General features: G+C 36.7%; 1 protein-coding gene across 3 annotated transcripts in view; it reads left to right on the top strand.

Annotated features, from left to right (window-relative positions):
- Dok6 (docking protein 6) overlaps positions 1-22998 on the top strand; it is a 411539-nt gene that overhangs the window by 250056 nt on the left and 138485 nt on the right. For all 3 annotated transcript variants that reach the window (XM_028886850.2, XM_037197242.1, XM_028886851.2), the window contains one exon: positions 8395-8584. In XM_028886850.2, the coding sequence (XP_028742683.1) occupies positions 8395-8584 (190 nt within the window). The remainder of the gene's footprint in view (positions 1-8394; positions 8585-22998) is intronic.

Here is a 22998-nt window from a genome sequence, read left to right as displayed (position 1 = left end):
GCAAGCAAGGGGTTCAGGACCCATCCCTGGTGCATGAGCTGGCTTTTTGGAGCCCAGTGCCTATGGTGGGACACTTTGCGCAACTTTGGTGCAGGGAGGAGAAGGGGCTTGGATCTGCCTCAACTGACTCCCCATAGGAGACCTTGCCTTGGAGGAGGAGGGAATGAGGGGTGGGTTGGAAGGGAAGACTGAGGGGTGGGAGGAGGGAAGAGAGGGGAATCTGTGGTTGGTATGTAAAATGAATAGAAAATCTCTTCATAATAATAAAAAGGAAAAAAAAGAATATATATGTAAATGAATTTGGAATTCTACTGTCAAGCAATTCTTGAAAAAGTTTTTGCAATTTAGCCCAATGATTTGGATTTTAGTGTCCAATGTATATAATAATCAAGGATGTTTAAACTGTCTATACCTTATACACAAACATAAAGTAAATGTGGTGATATTGTGTTCCCCAATATATTGTGCACCCTAATAAATGTATCTGGGGTCAGAGAACAGAACAGTCGCTAGATAGACATATAGGCCAGAAAATGATGGCACACACACCTTCAATCCTAGCCTTCTGGAGGCTGAGGTCCACCCGAATCTCTGAGTTCAAAGCCACACTAGAAACAGCCAGGCATGGTGACACATGTCTTTAATCCCAAGAAGTGATGGCAGGAAGCAGAAAAGTATATAAGGCATGAAAAACAGGAACTAGAGTTGGTTTAGCTTTTAGCTTTTGAGCAGCATTTCAACTGAGATCCATTCAGATGAGGACTCAGAGGCTCTCAGTTTGAGGAAACAAGATCAGCTGAAGATTTGGTGAGGTGAGGTTAGCTGTGGCCTCTTCTGTCTCTCTGATCTTTCAGCATTCACCCCAATAACTGACTCCAGGTTTGTTTTTATTAATAAGATCTTTAAGATTCATGCTACAATAAAGCCTATCAGTGAAACATAATGAAGTGAGTTGTTTGTCAAATTGAGATAAAAGTCATATTATTGCAGGTTAATTATATATTAACAAAAGTTGGTTTAACTTTAGCATTTTCCAAATGGATAATCTCCACATAAGTTAAAGCATAGCCAAAGAGTGAAACATTTATTAAGAATTTTATGCTCATAATAGCATAAGAAAGAGCATACACTATAATAAGTATGACAAAAAATAATAGCTCATAATTTGTATGACTATGTTCATATGTTTATGTGCACTCTAATGAGGGTTAATTACTTCTACAAGGGATAACAATAACTGATTTTTTATTTTTAAATATTTTCCATAGTTATTGAAATAAACTTGATTTACTTGGAAAATTCTATCAGTAGTCAGGTTTTTCAAAATTTAGAAATAACTGGGGCATTAGAAATTCACTAAGAATTTTAAGTACTGGTGATTAATTAAAGAAATGCAGGTATTCCAGTTTTTGAATTCACAGAGACCTGCCCATGCATTGAGCAGATAGAAACAGGATGTGCAATTTATAGACACATTACAATCAAATAAATCTTGATAAATTCCTAGTTTAGGTAGGGATGGAATCACATTTTCAAAAGAGTTCTATAATTTTTGAAAAGCATTAGTTATGGTTTTTTTTACTGTTAATTATTTAAGGCTGTATCTAGATATACAATCATCAACTTCCTCAGTGCATATCAGTTTCTTATGGTCCTGAATTAAGTGGTGACCACTTCAATATCACTGTACAGTAGAAATATTAAAATAAGAATATGTAAAATATAAGAGGCTAGCACTGGCTACTTTTCTTCTGTGTAAGATGAGGTTACACTTAATTCTTTAGCACTTCTTGCAACTTAAACAAAGCAGATTGTATCACACAATGGAGTGGACCCACACTCCAAATCAGATGGATATCTATACTAAATCTCAAGCTTTTGCTCATTTATTCTTATAGATCCATATTTACTCACTCCTCAGTGTTTCATACTACACCAGTGTCTGATGCTTTTCTTAGATAGTACTGTCTAAAATATTTATTGATTTTGTATTCTTACAAAAATTTGTTTGCAAGTGGTATCTCATAATTCTGAAATAACAACTATAGAATGGGAATTTGGGGCTCAAAAATGTCTGTCAGCCATAGAACTGTGTATAATGAGTGAAAGTACTAAGTAATTATTTGGAACAGGGTGGAGGATTATTGAACACAATTCTGTGGATAGCTTTTATAGGAGAAGAGTAGAAAATATAGACACTCCACCCCCTGCACTGGCAGAAAGAGGGGGAATATGGAGCTATTTGCAGAGTTGGGGATGTTGGTGGCAATGGCAGACAGGATGTTCACCCTAGTATGCTGCTGGAAATGCAGAGATCCTACCAAACAGACCAAGTTCCCAGAGCACCTGTGTTTGGAGCTGAAGTGGTTTCTATTTTTCCCATGATGGACCTAAGGTCTGAGGTTTAAAATGAAATCCAGCTCTTCATAATAGTCAAATACACAGATGCTGATCAGCCAGTGAACCACATTTCTACACTGATTGCATCAATCATGCATGAGTTTTCTTGGAAAACAAGTAGATACTTAAGGTTATCCCACCTGGAACCATTTTGACATACATGGTCCACATCAGGATACTTGCCTAGCTGTGCAAAGTGTCTTCTGAAGAAAGAGAATGGAAGTATAGAGCAAAAGAACAATTCAGGAGTGTGGAACCTGTGTGCAAATGAGAACTCCCATTAGGATTCACTACCCTGTAATGGTCTAGATATTGTGATGGTTCTCTGAAATGCTCTATTCATCCTCCAAAGGACAATCAATTCCTGAATTGCTCATCATTAGGAATACAGCAACACAGAAGTAAATTTAACCTCCAATAGTAGTAGCTAATTAGCAAGGACTCTCCACCCCCCTTTCTTTTCTATTCACTTTCCCAAGACAGACACCCCTACCAATGGAAGTTAGAGACGAAATAAGATGTTGGAGCAAATGAGAATGGCTGGCTGTTGGGTTCCAAGCCACTGACTCCCCAGAGAGAAAAGAGGGTGAGATGTTAAATCCAGATCACAGTGGCTGAGTAATTAATTGGTGGCATAAAGATGAATCTATCCTCATGTCTGACAGTGAAGTAAGAACTGAGCATGTGTTGCAGGTAACATCACAGATAAGAGGAGGATAATAATAGTTATTCTGGAGCAGCAACAGAAAATAAACTTTCTTTTTAAAAGTACATCATGCTCAACCTGCATGTTTTTTGAACTAATTACAGGAATAAATTTAACTTATATGCTCTCTTTTATAAATAATCTTAGTTAATTCTTTAGAGGTATTTTAATAGGAAAGATGTACAAATAGTGAGTTTTACCTCATATAATCATAAGTAAATAGGAAAATATATAAAATTCAAAAGCATCAACTTTTCTGGTTACATATTCATAATTAGTCATTTCACAACTCTTTATATAAATGTACATAATTCTTAGTTTTGTTTATTTATTAATAAAATATATATCTTAAAAATAAATGAGTGTTCTACTTTTTGCTATGGGAAACCATGAAACTGAAATTCAGGCAAATAGACAGAATGGAAACTACAGATAAAACTTAGTACAAAGAATTACTCAAAACCTAAGATCTAAGCAATGCCTTATTTTGTGGGACTTATATTTCTGAGCACTATTTAAATTGTAAAAGGAAGAGATAATACCAATATAAGGAGTTCTATGGATGGAAATTATTGTTGGATTTAACCAATTTCTGTGGAAATGTAATGTTTTAATAATGTGTGCATCTCCTATCTTCTGGCTATATAGGATAATTAGCATTGCATTTCATCATGTCCAAGGCCACCACTTCTGAAGAAGAGGGAGAAATGGAATAGAATAAATAAAAGTTACCAACAATCAGCTAATGAAAGGAACATTCTTAGAAAAAAAAGTAATACATTGGTGCTCAACAAACATTACTCAAATTTATTCTAGTAAAGACAAACTAATGGTACCACCGTGCTATCACAAATGCACTAGACTTTGTTACATGCTAAGTGTGTGAAATTTTAAAAACCGTCTTTTTGAAAATGCTATTTATAACAATAAATTTGGCTGAGAGATATATCTCTTTTCTGGTCTGTTAACATTTCTACCTGTGTTTTGTATCTCTTACAAAAATTGAAATTATGGTGCCATATGAGAGGGAAGAGGTAGAAGAAATAACAGTGATGACTTTGGACAGAGTATCGAACTACCCTCCAAATTTACATCTCTCTACCTGCATGTAGTGCAGCTCTCAGACCTCATCAAAGAAATTTCTTTGTACAGTAGATGTTGGTTAATGTAGAAACTCAGAACTGGCTAAAGAATAGCGAATAAGTGACTGTGTAGTACACAGACACAATTGAGTATCTGTATCACACCCCCTCCCCAAAGGCCAGAGATTGTAAGTCCTGGAAGTTCAGAATGACTGACAAAAAAACAGCATCTTTGAGACAAGAGAGAACCACTACACTCATGAACTCACATCAGCTGTCATTGTCCATATAAGAATTGCATAAGATCAGACCAAGTAACATTTTAGCATTTAGCAAATGATGAACTTTCATAAAACCTTTTTTTGATATCTTTTCTTTTGTTCCAGTTGGCATGTAAAATTATTCTTTTCAAGTCAGTCACAAGTTATTTAAAATAGGATTAATGAGAAAATATTAGAGCATAATTTTGAGTGTGCAGGTTTGTCCTACTAGAACGTGGCCTAACATTTTACAAGCTTTGTTTTCTCTGCCATTATTTCATCCTTGGCCATATTTTAATATTAATTTTACATTTAAAATTTAACATTTTAATTTATTAATTTTAAATTTAGTATTAAAAATCAACAATGTGACAAATGTAGAACTGAAAGTGAAAGTTTTGGCATCTCCTGGAATAAGTAAAATCTCAGATCTGCCTGGTAGAGATGCCAAGGCTGGATGATGCCTTGATTCTCTGTTTAAATCTACATTATGGGTAATTTTCAAGAACATCAAAGTCTAAAAATTGGTACTTGAATCATGAAAATGAAATATTTGCTCTTTCATTTTAAAAGTAACATTCTTTGACCATGTTTGAAACTACTCACCTCGTGCACTTATTCCACCTCCCTGAGAGATTGTTGATAACTAGTACTTGTTTGGGCAGGTGATGTCATTGTCTTTATTGATGTGGCAGATGATGTCCTTGTCTTTATTGGTACAAATACAGATGAACTGCCTCTACTCCCCTCAAAAATAAAAGTAGCCTTTCACCCACATTTGGACAAGAAAATCTAATTACACTTGTAGGTCACACAGAAGAAGACATGGAATTAGGATGTGGAGAAAAAGTGTCCAGGAGGAGAGGGAGACAGATGAGAGAGGCAGATGGGGTGAAAATGACTAGAATTCATCATACAAACATGGAACACTGTTAAACCGGAAAAAAATTTTAAAAGTAAACATCACAAAAAAAATGTAGAGGTAGCCATTGAAACCACCCATACTGAAATGACCTGTCAACAAAACCTGTCACAAATGTTAGTAATAATTAGCACCATTTTAATTGAATCTAAAATTCCTGAAAACCCAGCCACTAGTAGAGATAATGGGTTTTGAACATATGTAGCATAAAAATAATATTTCTAAAGGTAACTGCATTATTTCAAATATTGTAAAAAGTAGCATCAAAAGAAAAATTGGAGACTCTAAACCATAAAAACAAAATGTTAACTTGAGCTGTATGGTTAAAACATATTTGAGGCAAGGAAAAGTAAGAGGCAAGAGAAAGAAAAGGAGACCCATTGGCTTTGCATTGCCTATAGCTGTCTGGGAGATTGCTTTTGAGACAATTATCCAATCACACTTCATTTTCATATATAAATGGCTCCATGGTTTTGATACCTAGAACATTTTGTTATGTGACCCTTTTAATTCACTTATTATTAATTATCTCCAAGGTTCTGGAAAAGATTGATATTTATTTCTCCTATATAAAGTTTTATCATTGACATTTGATCACATAATTATTTCTGTGAAAATGGAATGGTATTTTGGCTTTTTTGTGTAAGTTTCCTGTATTGTTCACTAATAAGGTTATTTGAATGTGTCCTACTATTAAGACAACAAATTGGATTATCTATCCAGGGTCAAGAATCCTAAGCAGTAGTAGTCATAATTAATTCTGTTTGCTTATTTCAATATTTTGGAGGAAGTTCATTTATAACATCATGATACTGATTCTTTAACTATCTTCAGATTCAAATTAATGGAATGAAAAATAGAGAGGAATATTTTACTTTCCACATGTCAAACAGCAGTTTCCCTATGCACAAAAGATGCCACTGAAATATGATGAACTACAGATATAAATGATAAACTTCATCAAATGTGTCTTGAACAAAGAAGTATGTTCAACCTTATCTAGATGTCTGAGCCTTGTCATTGGGTTCAAGTATCCTTTACACAAAACTCTTATTTATTATATATAATCCCACTGGAAGGAGAAATATGGTGGGTATTTGATTGATGTAATAATAAATGTCTATTCTTTAAGTGGTTGAATGTAAGAATAATATAAGATATGGAATAAGTACATATTTGTGCTTTTTCATTGTAGATAACTAATGGGGCAATGTTCTTAATTTTCAGCTATAACATTGATCTCCATTGCTATTTCCTTGGAAATGAATGTGAAATCCATACACATGTTAGTTCCATGGGTCAGTAACCAAAGTAAAAAATGAAAACAAATTATCTTTTGTTAAAAAAAAAATCTAGAACTGAGTATAAATGCATGCCATGTGGCTATCAATGTTCAAGCCTTCATGCTTAAGTTAATTTAACCCACTTGGAATCTGAATACTGTTCTTTGACTCACAGAATCCTTACTTGATAAAATACCCGCCAGAAAAATTCTTATTATCCAAACAATTCCCACTGAGCACCAGCAAGCATTCAGTATTTAAGAACATAGCGTTATGATGGATAGCAACACATTTCAAAATGTGTCTTCTAACTGCAGCAGCCTCAGTGTGCTTTTTAAAATAATTAATTCAACCACACTGCCTCTTCAGCACTCTCCTCAATTAAGTTATAATGTACAGAGACCTTGCCAGTAATTCTTAAACTTCTTATCATGATGTTATTTTTCAGTATGCCTCAATTTTCACATCTTCCATTCATTATGTATTTGTCTTTATTCATATGTCTTCACAGATAGATATTGATTACTTACTATAAACCAAGGATATGGTGCTAGGAAGCACACTTATTTTATTCAGCACTTTATAGGTTCTTTACTTCCTGGAACTTACAAACCCTTGTTTCTCAAAGTGCACTCAATGCATTTAAATGGGAATCAAAGGCTGCAAAACTTTGCAATAGCCTTGGAGATGCACAGAAAATTACAAAGCAAGGTTTAGAGTTACTGCCTAATAGTAGGATTTTCAACTGTAAATATGCCAGAGTGAAAGAAATTATATACCTTTAGATTGCTTACCAAGGGCATGTCTCGAGTTTTGTAGAAGGCAGTAATGACTATCTACAATTACTGTATGCCAACTCTGACCCTGACTACATTGTTTTTACATGTACACTGGATAATTTTGCAGTCCCTGTGGAGTTAGGGAATCACTCTGATTGTACATAAAATACTTCAGGTCACAAAGGTGAGATTGATTCAGTATTTATTGTTTTTTTTTTAATTAAGGGATCTTTTATTCATTTTGCATACCAACCACAGATGCCCCTCTTCCTTCTTCCCACCCCACCAGGCTCCCCCCAAAAACCATCCCCATTCATTCCTCCAACAAGGTATGGCCTCCCATGGGGAGTCAACAGAGCCTGGTATATTCAGTAGAGGCAGATCCAAGCCCCTCCCCACACATCAAGGCTGTAAAAATTGTCCCACCATAAGTAATAGGCTCCAAAAAGCTAGCTCATGACTATTAGCAATAGTAGAGAGGGTGCCTGACCTGGCTTACCCCAGGTAAACAGATCAGTTAATACCCTAACTGTCATCATAGAGCCTTCATCCAGTAACTGATGGAAGCAGATGCAGAGATTCACAGCCAAGCACCAGGTCAAGCTCCAGGAGTCCAGTTGAAGAAGGAGAAGAGGGATTCAGTATTAATTCTTAAATAAATAAGACAATTCTTGAAAAAGTTGTGTTTATGATAACCACTTGACTGAAGAAGCAGAATAAGCATCATGTGGAAAGACTCTACTTAGCTATTATTCTGTTTCAATGGTACAGTTTAATCAATGTGCAATCTTCACTATAGAACGTGTATACAATATAGCATTATGCAATGAGAGAGTAAACAAATGAGTGATGATAGTTTAGTGAACTTCTTCAAAAAATAGTATTTTGCAGTGTACATAAATATTGTCAAAGACTGTGAGAACACTTTATTGAATTTCCCCATGCTTTTTATTTCTTTGTAGAACGATTCAATGTCTACCTTATGCCTACACCCAACCTGGATATTTATGGTGAATGCACAATGCAGATCACTCATGAGAATATCTATCTCTGGGATATCCACAACGCCAAGGTCAAGTTGGTGATGTGGCCTCTTAGCTCACTAAGAAGATATGGTCGGGATTCAACATGGTTCACCTTTGAATCAGGAAGGTAAGTTCCAATTTCATGACAGAAATGTGCAGGTGTGTAACAGAGTCCTGTGAGGAAAATTCTGGCCACCATTGCCAGGTATAGGCATTATCTTTATAAAAGGTGGAAGTCAACAAATAAAAATATCTTCTGCTTCTTATTAATGATTTGAAAAACATTAATTATATTGCAGGTTAATTACTCCAGGCAATCATCTCAGTCTCATACATGTATATCAAGCTATTTTAATAAAGTAAGGTATTAAAATGTTATAATACTAACTTTGACACATTTTCATGCAGTAATATTCCTATATAATTAAATGTGTCCTTGATTGCATTATTTCTATGAGTTTATTAAAAGTAAATGATATTAAGTGCTATTTTAAAATTATTTATATAATACATTTTAGGTTTCAGATAAGTCAAACAACTTCTTCATGCTACTGTTTATGCTGGTAACATTAGTGATTAATTTAAAATTAAAAATGACTGAAGAAATTTTGGCATAGTCACAATTGTCATAAAGCAAATAGGTTGACTTTTTCATCACAACATCTGGCTGATGCCCATAAATGCTTAAAATGAATGGTTTGTTCACAATTATTATACATAGACATGAAATTATACATGAGCTTCAAAACAACCAAATTAACATTTTTAATCCTCAGATCTCTTTGGTAAAATATACACCTAACATGAGACTTAAGTTTGGAGATTGTTTTCCACATCAGGAATTGAATTCAAAGCTTCCTCCCTATGTGAGTACTCTAGCCAAAGAGTGTGGTGGTATATTGTGTACCCTAATAAACTTATCTGGGAATCAGAGGACAGAGGCAGCCATTAGATTAGACACAGAGGCCAGACAGTGGTGGCACACACCCTTAATCCTATCACTTGGGAGGCAGAGATTCATCTGAATCTCTGTTAGTTGAAGGCCACACTGGGAACAGAGCCAGGCATGGTGGCACACATCTATAATCCCAGCACTTGAGATCTCATGTCTTTGCTTGGGAAGAACGCATGCCTTTAATCTCAGGAAGTAATATGGCAGGACACAGAAAGGTATATAATGCATGAGGAAACAGGAACTCTCTCTCTCTCTCTCTCTCTCTCTCTCTCTCTCTCTCTCTCTCTCTCTCTCTCTCTGCTGAGGATTTTGTAGAGGTAACAACATGGCTGGCTTCTTTCTGCTTCTCTGATATTTCAGTTTTCACTCCAATATCTGGCTCCAGGTTTTTGATTAATAAGACCTTTTGCGATTTGTGTTGCAATCAAGCTACATTTTCAGCCTAGGTTTAAGATTACTATGTAACAAAATGTCAATTAATGTATCAGTCTTCCCAGGTGAGAACTGATTTAATACACTGTTCAAAAGATTTCAGAGTCTTAAACAAAATAATGGCTGAGGTTACATTGCATGTGACATAGCAACTTTAATCCATAAAACTTTCTTCTTATAAAATGTTTAAATATTCATGTATAGTTGGGTTCTAACAATATTCATCTTGGACAGGTCACATGTCTCTTAAACTTTAAGAACGAAAATCCCTCAGCTACAGTAATTTTCCTAAAATGAAGTACTTTTACACCAAGGAAATATTACACTTTATAATGCTGATTTCTCTAAAGAGTCTTGAATGTTGTGTTTATTTAGGAACTTTGAGCTCCTAAATTTCAACTATCTGTTCCTTTCTGCCTAGAAACTCAGGGTACAATAATGATCACATTCCACATAACAACTGAAAATAAAATTTTCAACGCAAGAACATTTTTAGAATTGTACACTGCTTTTAAAATTATCACATCCCTCATAGAAAAGGGATGATAATCTTTTAAAGATTCACTCATCTAAAATAAATATTGTTTAATAAACTTAAAAATTAGTGTTATAGGGGCCTAGGAAGATTTATAAGTTAATAACGTGTTTAATTACAAGCATGAAGACCTGATTTCAATTCCAGAACACACACAATAAAAACAAACAAAAAACAACCTTGGGCATCATGATCTGTGCCTGTAATCCAAGTACTAATGAAACAGAGACAGGAAGATACCTGGGCACCAGTGGTCCCCATCTAAGTAGGCTGGGTCAGTGAAAGACCCTGTCTCGAAGGAGATCAGTGATTTGAGGATGAAACCCAATCTTGTCCCCTAGCATCTGCATGCGTGCGCGCGCACGCGCACACACACACAGAGAGAGAGAGAGAGAGAGAGAGAGAGAGAGAGAGATTTGAACTTGGATGCAAAGGAACATTCACATATAAACACATATATGCTTTTATATATACACATGCGTAAAACCTACTGTTGCTGGGCAGAATGGTTCACACATGTAATCTCAGGATTTAAGATTAAGAACTTGACTTCAAGTTCAAGGACACTTTACTGTAGATAGTGAGCACAAGCCAGCCAGAGCTACACAGTGGGATCTCTCAAAAAAAAATTTAATGAAACTCTTACTTCATCATTGTTTTTCTCCATTTCCCCTAGCCCTACCTTCCTACCACATACCATTCTGTGTCCTTCTGACTATACTTACCCTCAATAGGCTCCATAATTTAAAAAACAAATGGTATTTTTTCTGTATATTACTCAGAATTTTCATTTCATTTACAATGTTCACATTATGTTTTCCAACATAGTTTATTTTTAGTTTGACTTTAATATTTTTTATAGTTTTTTTGTTTGTTTGTTTGTTTTAACGAATTTCTTACTTACTCTTTAAAAGTCTTTGAGAATAAATATGTTCTCCTCAAGCCTTAAAATTAGCATCCTCAAGCCCAAAACCAAACTACTTTCTTGATAACATGAGTTGAACTTCTATGACCTTGACTATTTTAATAGTATTAAAATGCATGAAAATAAATAAACACATGAGAATATGTAAGGTTCATGTTTTTCAAATATTTGTTGCGCAGTTGGCTTATCAATTTTTATTTGTTTTGCTGTTTGCCAGAATAATTTCTTTACAATTGAATATCCATGCCCCCAGAAGTCTTGAGAATTAGAGAGAGTTGGATTTTCATCACTACTTTATTGCTCACTCATTTAACCTGGGCCGTTTGTTCACTCCAACGTTGGGTTTTCTTCTTTACATTAGGATGTTTGTGATCTCTACCTTCTAGCTGGATCTGAAAAAGCTGAGTAAATATATGATCATAAATGTGCAAACAGCACAGTATTGCCACAAAATTGGCATAAATTAAATCATTTTTAAACTCTTCCCCAGAAAACTTATATTTTGCTTGTGTCTAATGTCTTAGGAACTTTCTAGCTCATCTTGAAGAATTCTTAGCAAAGACAAAGTAAGATTCTACTAGGTTACACCCTTGGCATAAGCCACAAGAAATGTGGTAAAAAAAAAAAAGCCAAACACAATACTTGAAAGACGCTTGCCTTTAAAAGCCTGATAGATAGGTCTCAGTTCTCTAGAAATAGAAGCCAGAGTTCCCTGAGTTCAGAATCTGGATCATTTGTGAAAATGTGACTGATGCAAAGACTTTGAGAAGAAATCAAAGGGAAATACTGTTGGCTGTGGCTGCCCTTACATAAGTTTGGGTTAGTAGGGTCTACCATTTAAGAGCCCATGGGATTTATGAGAATTCTTTAATATATGATATGCATTTCTGCTGTGGGATGTTCTGTATGTCCTGTGGGAGCCCATTCTTGGGTTCCTTGTGGCTTTATCCAGCAGGTCCGGATAGAGGATAATTGGGACCACGGGCCTGAGTGCAGGTGTCTGAGATGGTCTGCACTTGGCTGTGCTGGGGGATGCTCTGTATGTCAAATTGCTCTGATTGGTCAATAAATAAAACACTGATTGCCCCGTGGCTAGGCAGGAAGTATAGGCAGGACTAACAGAGAGGAGAAATAAAAGAACAGGAAGGCAGGAGTCACTGCCAGCCGCCCACCAGGATAAGCAGCATGTAAAAATGCCGGTAAGCCACGGGCCACATGGCAGGGTATAGATTTGTGGAAATGGATTAATTTAAGCTATAAGAACAGTTAGCAAGAAGCCTGCCATGGCCATACAGTTTGTAAGCAATATAAGTCTCTGTGTTTACTTGGTTGGGTCTGAGCAGCTGTGGGACTGGAGGGAGACAAAGATTTGTCCTGACTGTGGGCAAGGCAGGAAAACTCTAGCTACACATTTCTTTGAGATGAGTTTTTTGCTGTGAAAGTATGGTCTATGGAGAAATCAGACTGTAAAGCAATGAAATTATAATGTTAAATGTTTAAGATATATAGAAAATGCACTTCAGGTAGTTTTGTTTGTTTGTTTTGTTTTTTAAACTTTTATTGATTCTTTGTGGATTTCATATCATGTATTTTAATCCTACTTATCTCCTTGCATCTGCCCTCTGCCCTTGCAACCTGCCCCCAAATTAAAACCAAATTTAAGAGAAAGCAAAAAACAAAAAGAAGAAGAAGAGGAAGAAGGAGGAGGAGGAGAGGGATGAAGAAGAGGAAGATGATGATCTTGTGGAAGCTTTAGTATGACCTGTTAAGTCACACAGTTTATCCTTTAGTCCATTCATCTTTAATTGCAGATGTTCACTATCAGAGTCATTGGTCTAGCTGGAGGTCTCTGGTTTCTGCTACACTACCAATAATGGTCTCTCACTGGAGCTCCTCTTGGATATCCTGTTTTTTTATGTCATGAAGATCCTGCTGTTTTGGATCTGCAGGTTCAGCTTGCTGGTCACAAGTCCAACAGTTCATAGATGAGGTGGATGCTAGGGGTAAGCCAACTCATAGAACAGGCTCTGGGCATGGGTGGTATCTGGGTTGGTCATCCCACCAGCTTTCCCTAATCTTCACTACCCCAGCAAGATCTCCCTCCAGCACTGCCTCTGCTAGATCACCCAGTGTAGCTTACAGCAAGGAGTGGGATCAGTTCTCCTGCCCTCGAGTCCTCAAATCTTGGTCCCCCATGCTCACATCACAGCAAAGTGCAAGGCCATCTCTCCTGAGTGCTATAGGGGTAATACTAGGTGGGGCGTGGCGGGAGGAGAGAAGAGAGGAGAACAGAGCTCTCCTGAGAACAAGGTCAGCTCTAGTGTGCTGCCCAGGTCGGGTGCAGAGCCCAATCCTGTTTGTTGTACCTGATGTGGGACTGTAACACAAATTTCTAAACAGTCTTATTAAAAGAAAACCCAGAGCCAGATATTGGGGTGAATGAAAGGTTAGAGAAACAGAACAAGCCACAGCTAACCTCACCTTGCCAACTTCTCAGCTGATCTTGTTTCCTCAAACTGGAAGTCTCTGTGTCTTCATCTGGAAAGCATCTCAGCTGAACTGCTGCTAAAAGCCTAAAAGCTAAAAAGCCTCTAGTTCCTGGTCCTCATGCCTTATATACCTTTTTGCTTCCTGCCATCAATTCCTGGAATTAAAGGCATGTGTCTTTCCCAAGCAAGACATGAGATCTCAAGTGCTGGGATTAAAGGTGTGTGTTATCATGCCTGGCTGTTTCCAGTGTGGCCTTGGACTCACAGAGATCCAAATGGATCTCTGCCTCCAGAATGCTAGGATTAAAGGCTTGTGCTACAACTGCCTAACCCCTATGTTCAATATAGTGGCTGTTCTGTTCTCTGACCCTCAGATAAGTTCATTGGGGTGCACAGTGTATCAACCTCATGGGAGGGACAGGGCTAGTTCTCTCACTCTCATGACCCTGGGACCATCTCTTCTTGCCACAGGTAGCAAAGGGTTAGGGGGAGGGCATTTTTCCCTCACCCATTGGCAGACAAGGGAGGGTGGGGTCAGCTCTCTTGCTGTCATGCCCACAGGGCTGGCTCACCTGTGTTCCAAACACTGCTCTAGTGTGCTGCCCAGACAGAAAGCAGAGTCCATAACTCCAGGTAAAATTTCATACCTTATTATGTAAGGTAACGCTGGTCTAACTACATACCTTCAAGTCAGAAATTTGAACTTCAGCTTGAGCTTGCAGCTACTGATGGCACTTGTGTTCTCCCCAAATTATGTTGAAGCCCTCACAAGGTAACTGTGTCTGTAGGCCAAGCCCTTTGAAGATACTTAGGTTAATGTCAGATTGTGAGCACAGGGCCCCCATTATAACATATTCATTCAGGCATAGGTAACAAAGAGACAGCCCAGCAGTTAAGAGAACTTGCTGATTTTCAAGAAGATCCAAGTTCAATTTCTTGGATCTGTTCCAGGTGACTCACAATTGCCAGTGTCTATAGCTCCAGGGTGATCTGACACCTCTGGCCCCTATTATGTCACACAACCACACAGAGACACATAACTAACAATGAGAAATATTAAAAATGACAAAAGAAGAGACTTCAGGGACCTTGCTTACTCTTCATCTCCCATGGCACCTAAAACAGTGGTTCTCAACCTGTGAGCCACAACCCCTTTGACAAACCTCTATCTCCAAACTAATTACATTATGATTCATAACATCAACAATATGAAGTAGCAATGAAAATAATTTTATGGTTGTGGGTCACCACAACATGAGGAACTGCATTATAGAGTCTCAGCATTACAAAGGTCGAGAACTATTGCTCTGAAGACCCAAGAAGACATCTACTTCAAGCCAAGTGAGAACACACCCTACTAGCATATTAATCTTGAACCATCCAGCCTTCAGAGCTGTGAGATCATAATTTTCTGTAGCTTAAGCTGCTCCCAGCCTTGATGTTGACAACACCATAGGGTTTAGGTTCTAGACTGAATAAGTGTGGAGAAGGCGAGCATTGATTTCACTCAGCTCTTAATTGTAGGTGTGATGTGACTAGCTATTTTAAGTTCCTGCTGCCTTGACTTCCATACTGTGATTGTGTAAAACCTGGCATTTTGGGCTAAAATAATCCTTTTATTCACTAAGATGCTCTTTGTCAGGGCATTTTAGCACAGCAGCAGAAATTGAACTAGGACAATAGGCATTGTCATAAATGCATAGTTTAAAATTATGAACTCACAGAAGGAACACAAAGAACATTTAGTAAGAAAAATGAAGATAAGGGTTTGTTAAAAATAAACACAATCAATGAGAAATACATTGATGATTTTTGTGTCATCCAAGCTAAACTCTTTTTCTGAAGACAAAATGAAAACAGAAGCCAGAGCCAGGGGAAAAAAAAAACTAATGATATCATTATTGGAAAAATTACATGAATTCACAAGTACTGAACAATTTCACAACCCCAAATAAGATGGCAAATAGCCCATTCATAAAAGGGCCAAAGGTGTTATCAGTTTATAACAGAAGCTCTACTGATACTCTGGAAAACACAGGAAGAAAATATGCTCAGAAACTTGGGTACCAGGAACAATTAACTAATACAAGGCTCTACTGCATCCCACCTTGCCAAAAGCAAAACAAAGCACTGAGTGTGTCAATTAGACATAGAACAACTCTGATTGTCTCAGTAATGTGAAAGAAAACTGGCTTACAATTTTCAGAAATTCTTTGATAGTTTTTGGGTATACCATATGACAAAGAAATTTTACTTCTATAAATATATTTTTAAAATAATACTCATATCTAGTGCTTGGTATCTTTCTGTATAATAGTCAAAATGGAAACAATGCATTTTACAGAAAGTGTGACTGGAAACACAAATTATACTTATATTATTTAATATAATACCTTTTTCTAATATCACTCCACAAAATTAAGCCAAGAAACATTATTCTAAACAACAACACATGTGAATATATTTGTATAAAATTCTATGAGTCAAACTAATTTATTTAGACAGAAAGTTTGAGGTACATGGATAATGCACTACTCATATGCACAGTGAAACTTTTCAGATAATGAGAATATTCTATATCCTGAAATTTCAAAAGTTTTCACTATTAAAAATTATTATTTGAGGTGATGAATTTGTTAATTGGCTCCATTTCACCATTTCATGGCATATGCATCTCAAAATATCACACTATATATATTATTTATCTCTATTCTTTACTAATATCCATTATATAAAATTATAGGATTGATTAAGCCATTTAAAACATGCATATCATGTATTCTGCTCATATTCACTCCCTCTTTACTCTGTTTTGTCTTCCCCTTCTCCGCTTCTCACTAGTTCTCTTCCTTTATACTTTAATAATTTTAAAAATATATTTTCTACACGTAAATGAAAATGTGATATTTGTAATCACTCCCTCTTTACTCTGTCTTGTCTTCCCCTTCTCCACCTCTCACTAGTTCTCTTCCTTTTCCCACATGGCTTACTTTATATTTTAATAATTTTAAAAATATATTTTCTACATATAAATGAAAATGTGATATTTGTATTTCTGGGTCCATTTTGTTTCACTTAACACAATACTTTCCATTCCCATCCATTTTCCTACAAATGGAATAATTTTATTCTTCTTTATGGTTGTCTATAACACCATTATGTGTGTATGTATTTATAATAAATATGTATGTTTATATATTCTGCATTTTCTTTATCCATTTACCCATTTATCGACATCTATGCCGATTGCATAACTTGGCAATAACTAACGCATCAAAATATATGGGTTTCTAGGTGTCTATAGTATGCTGACATATTCCTTTAGGCATAGTCCCAGGAGTGCTTTAATTGGATTGTCTGGTATTTCTAATTTTAGTCTTCTAGAGAATCTTTATACTGATTTACACTGATTTCCATACTATTTGCACCAATTACATTCCAATTCACAGTGGGGCCTCATTTTTACCCATATCCTCAATACATTTGTTGTTTCTTTCCTTGATAATAACCACTCTTGTGAAACAGATGAAATAGAATCCCAATGTACTTTTGATTTCCATTTCCCTGATAACTAATACTGTTGATCACTCTTTTATGCTTTTTATTCATTTTTGCCATTTAGAATTCTTTTGAGAATTGTTATTTCAATGTATTTGCTCACTCATAAAAAAATTTAAGGGAGTTCTAGTTTGCTTTCTAATACTCTGATAAAACATTAACCAAACAAATTGAGGAGAGCAAAAGGTTTACTTCAGCCTAGAATTCCACGTCACAGTCTATCACTGGTGGAAGCAAGGCAGGAATTCAAGCAAGAACCTGGAAGTGGGAACTGAAAGAGAGACACAAGAGGAATACTGCTTAAAGACTTTCTCAGCTACCTTTTTTTCTGTAGTGTTATAAAAAATATAATCAAAGGGCCTTTGATTATATTTTTAATGTGAATGAATTTTTTTCTTTATTAAGAAATTTTCTGCTCACTCCACATACAATCACAGATGCTTCCCTCCTCCCTCCTCCTACCCCCAGCCTTCTTTCCCAAGCCACTATGCATCCCCACATCCCCCAAATTGAGCCCATCACATTGAACCTAGGGAGATCCAAGCCCCTTCCCACTGCACCAAAGCTGGGCAAGGCATCACACCACAGGCAACAGATTCCCAGAAACCTACCCATAGACCAGGGACAGATCCTGATCCCCCTGCCTGGGTGCTCCCCAAACAGTTCGAGCCAAACAACCGTCTTCCGTATCCAGAGGGCCTAGTCCAGTCCCTTGGGGACTCCACAGCCACTAGTCCACAGTTCATGGGTTTCCACTAGTGTGGCCGGTCATCTCTGCACATCCTCCCATCATGATCTTGACGTCCCTCTCCTGCGGAATCTCTCCTTTCTCTCATCAACTGGATTCCCGGAGCTCAGCCTGGTGCCTGACTGTGGATCTCTGTATCTGCCTCCATCTGTCACTGGACAAAGACTCTATGATGACATTAGCTACCTTTCTTATATAGCCCAGGCCTGCCTGCTCATAGGTAGCTTGGCCTGCAGTGTTATGGTACCTCCAAAATTAATCAGAAAAAAAAAATGCTCAATAGAAATGCCCACAAGCCAATCTGATGGAGGCAATTCCTCTATTAAGATTCCTCTTCTCAGATATCTCCAGGTTTGTTGACAAAAACCTAGACATACCTGGAAGAGAGCATTCTACCCTTTGTCAACTTAGACATACAAACATATCACTACAAACTGTATCCTTTTTATTTCTTATCCCCAAGATTCCATGTTAATACTACAGTTAAAAACAGTCCAATTTCTAAAAGTCACACAGTCTTTAAAACTTTCAATACTTAAAAGTTCAAGATCTCTTTATGACTTCAGTCTTTATACTGTGGGCTACTATAAAATAAAATACAACCTACATGCTTTCTTATTTCAAGAGGGAAGGACAAGGGCACAAAAATAATAACAATTAAGCAAAACCAAATTCCAGCAGTATAATTAAGTGTCTAATATCTGGAACTCACTCTTGATCTTCTGGGTACCAAAGACCTTAGGCAGCTCCATATCTCAGACTCGGCTATCCACTAGACATGTTGTTTGTCTGAAAGACTCAGACCAGCTACACTCCACATCTGCTACTGTTCTTGGCAGATATCTCATATTTCTGGTATTTTCAGTATCCAAGGGTCTATACTGTTGCTGAAGATGCTCCTTTACCAGTGGCCTCTCCAGTCTTCTCATGGTACAAATCCTCAGCTGCTCTGCATGATCTTTTCAAAGCCAGTATGATATGGGAGACATACATATTACCAATGTTGTTTTCCAGCTTGACATTTGTTGAAAATTATGGAATTGTTAACAAAATATCTCATATTTGCAAATCATTATATACAAACTGTATTACAAAGTTCCTCATGTAAAAAACGATGAGGAAAGAAAGAAACCCTTAGTTATTCTATGAACCAGATATTGTAAGGTGATGGGCCTGACCAGATCTTTATTCTTGTGCTAGTAAATTGAGATCACAAATCTGTTTTCACACCTTGTGTAGGTTTAGATCTTTAAAAAATTTGGAGTAAATCACCATATTTCCTTTTTTGACATTTATTTTATTATCTTATGTTGTCTGATCTCAAAAGTTAATATAAGCTTTGCAGGGAGAAAAGAAAAGAAAAATCATAAAAAAATCACTCAGAATATCTCACTCTTGAGATAAAACTGCTTTCAATATTTTGATAGACTTCTATCTAACATATTTTAAAATGAACTTAAAGATCTTACCATTCATGTCTTACTTATTATTGTATTGAGAATGCTTTACAATAAAGATTATAATGGAAGTATGATATCTGAACATAAAGCTATGCCCACTATTAATTTCACAGAAGATATTTAGAAAATGAACTTTCATAAATAAGCTCACAAAAAACATTTATGGAAAGAATTGGAAATTCTGATTATATTCTTAACAGAGGCTTTTAAAAGAATTACAAGGTCAAAGCATGTGAGACTTTTAAATGTTCTTTATAATACAGCAAATTGTTTTCAAAAAAGGAGTATCTATTTATACATCTGCTAACAGTACAAAGAGAGTGCCATTCTTGCCCCCATGAATACATGCATTAACATTGATATTTTTTGATAGAGCCCCTTGACCTGTCATTCACTTTTTTTTCTTTTCTTTTACTTGTCTTTGACATTGGAGGTTTGTCTTTTTGTACATAGTGAACTTCTGTTTTCCCTTTAAAGATTGAGATGTTGATCATAGTTTTTTGTGTCTATTCTGGTTAAAGAGAACCAAGTCTGAGAGGCTTAGTCCATGTTTAACCAATAGAATGAGACATTTTATTCCCTAGAAGATGAGGCTGGGGATTGCCTAGAGAGCAGATCAGTGAGGGAGACCCAACCAGTCAAATACAGAAACCTAGATATTTTAGCCTTATATAAGATTATTTAATATCCCATTGCATAAAGTATATTACTTTGCATATATATATATACATATATATATATACATATATATATATATGTATATATATAGTGCGCGTGTGTGTGTGTGTGTGTGTGTGTGTGTGTGTGTGTTACTAACTCTAATGGAAAGTAGTAAAAATGGAGAATTCAAAGTACTTTTCTCACTGACAGATAAAATCAAATATACTAATCAATATTATTGTGCCACTAAGCTATGAAAATTAACAATAGGTATAGTATCCAACCACCGATCTTGGTAAGATAGCTTAGCTCATTTGCCCTCATGGTTATAATCATACCTCCTCCCAAACCTCAAGGAGCACATGCTCTGGTAAAGACTGCTGAAAGAAAACCAAGGCAGAGAGCTCTGCTTCCTTGGTGAGGCATAGCATCTGAGAGTTGCATTCATTCATATTCTCACAACAGCTTGGAGAAACTGCTCCTTCACCATGATTGTAACCTGCATTTTAAGAGCAAAAGAACCAACCAATTTTCCATGGAACCTTGGTTTCCAAAAATATCACAAATTTACCAGACCTGCAGAGTAAGTCACAGGCCTCCTGATTATGCTCATTTTTTTCCCTATAAAAGAAAACACTACTTTTCAAACTGCTGATGTGGCAATTTGACTTCACATAAATGCATGAATATTGGAAGCAAGAATCCAAATGAGTGGCAATTTCTGCATGACAAATTTCAAGCAAACCCAAATCCTTTTTAATAAAATCATTGCTCAAGTTGAGTTCTTTATATATTTTGGAGATCAGCCCTCTGTCAGATGCATGGTTGGAGAAGATATTTTCCCATTCTGTAGGCTGTCATTTTGTATTATTTACTGTGTCCTTTGCTTTACAGAAGCTTCTCAGTTTCAGGGGGTCCCATTTATTAATTGTTGCTTTCAGTGTCTGTGCTACTGGTGTTAAGAAGTGGTCTCCTGTGCCAATGTGTTCAAGGCTACTTCCTACCTTCCATCAGATTCAGTGTAACTGGATTTATGTTGAAATCTTTGATTCATTTGGACTTGAGTTTTGTGCATGGTGATCGATACGGAACTATTTGCAATCTTCTAATGTTGACATCCAGTTATGCTAGCACCATTTGTTGAAGATGCTTTCTTTTTTCCATTGGCTTCTTTGTCAAAAATATGGTGTTCATAAGTGTGTGGATTAATGTAAGGGTCTTCAGTTTGATTCCATTGGTCCACATATCGTTTTTTATGCCAATACCAAGGTGTATAACTCTGTAGTAGAGCTTGAGGCCAGGGATGGTGTTGCCTCCAGAAGTTGATTTCATACAGGATTGTTTTAGCTATCCTGGATTTTTTGTTTTTCCATATGAAGTTAAGTATTGTTCTTTCAAGGTCTGTAAGGAATTTTGTTGGGATTTTGATGGGGATTACATTAATCTATAGATTAATTTTGGTAATAAACTAGACATCAAAATACCAAACAATCCAATTAAAAAATTGGATACAAAGCTAAACAGAGAATTCTCAACAGAAGAATCTCAATGGCCAAAAGACATTTAAGAAATTGCTAAACATCCTTAAAATCCTTAAACATCCAGAAAATACAAATCAAAATGACTCTGAGATACCTGTCAGCATGGTTAAGATAAAAAACACTGATGACAGCTTATGTTGGAGGGAATGTGGAGCAAGGGGAACATCCACCACTGTTGATAGGAGTGTAAACTTGTACAGCCACTTTGGAAATCAGAATGGCGGTTTCTCAGAAAATTGGGAATCAATCTACATCAAGACCCATGATACCACTCTTGGGCAAAAATCCCTGGGGATGCTCAATCATACCATAAGGATACTTACTTGCTCAACTAATTTCATAGCAGCATTATTTATAATAGCCAGAACCTGGAAACAAGCTAGATGCCCCTCAACCAAAGAATGGATAAAGAAAATGTGGTACATATACACAATGCAGTACTATTCAGTGGTAAAAAAAATAATGACATCGTGAAATTTGCAGGCAAATGGACTGAAGTAGAAAATATCATCCTGAGTGAGATAACCCAGACTCAGAAAGACAAACATGGTATGTACTCACTCATAAGTGAATACTAGATATAAAGCAAAGGATAAACAGACTACAACCCACAGCCCCGGAGAAGCTAGGTAACAAGGAGGATCCTAAGAGGGATGCATGAATTGCCCTGGGAAGGGGAAATACATGAGATCTCCTGAGTAAACTAGGGGTGAGGGGGACAATAGAGGGTAGGGGATGGGTGATGAGAATATGAGAAGATTGTCGAGCTGGAACAGAAAAGGAGTGGGGGAGCAATGAAAGAGATATCTTGATAGAGGGAGACACCATGGGGACAGGGAGGAAGGAACCTGGTGTGAGGAAAGTTCCCAGTAATCTACAAGGATAACCCCAACTTAGACTACTAGCAACAGTGGAGAGAGTGCCTGAGCTGGCCTACCCTAGTAATCAGATTAGTGAATACTCTGTCATCATAGAGCCTTCATCCAGTAACTGATGGAAACAGATACAGAGATCCACAGCCAAGTTCCAGGCCAAGTTCAAGAAGTCTGGTCAGAGAGAGGGAAGAGGGATTCTATGAGCAAGGGGCATCAAGAGCATGATGGGGAAATTTACAGATCCAGCCAAACCAAGCTAGTGGAAACTCATGAACTTTAGACCAACAGCTGTGGAGCATGGGACTGGACTAGGCCCTCTGCATATGCAAGACAGTTGTATAGCTTTGTCTGTTTAAGGGGCCC

The sequence above is a fragment of the Peromyscus leucopus genome, chromosome 19 (assembly GCF_004664715.2).
Source record: "Peromyscus leucopus breed LL Stock chromosome 19, UCI_PerLeu_2.1, whole genome shotgun sequence".
Lineage (NCBI taxonomy): Eukaryota > Metazoa > Chordata > Mammalia > Rodentia > Cricetidae > Peromyscus > Peromyscus leucopus.
This window is presented reverse-complemented; position numbering and strand designations above follow the sequence as displayed.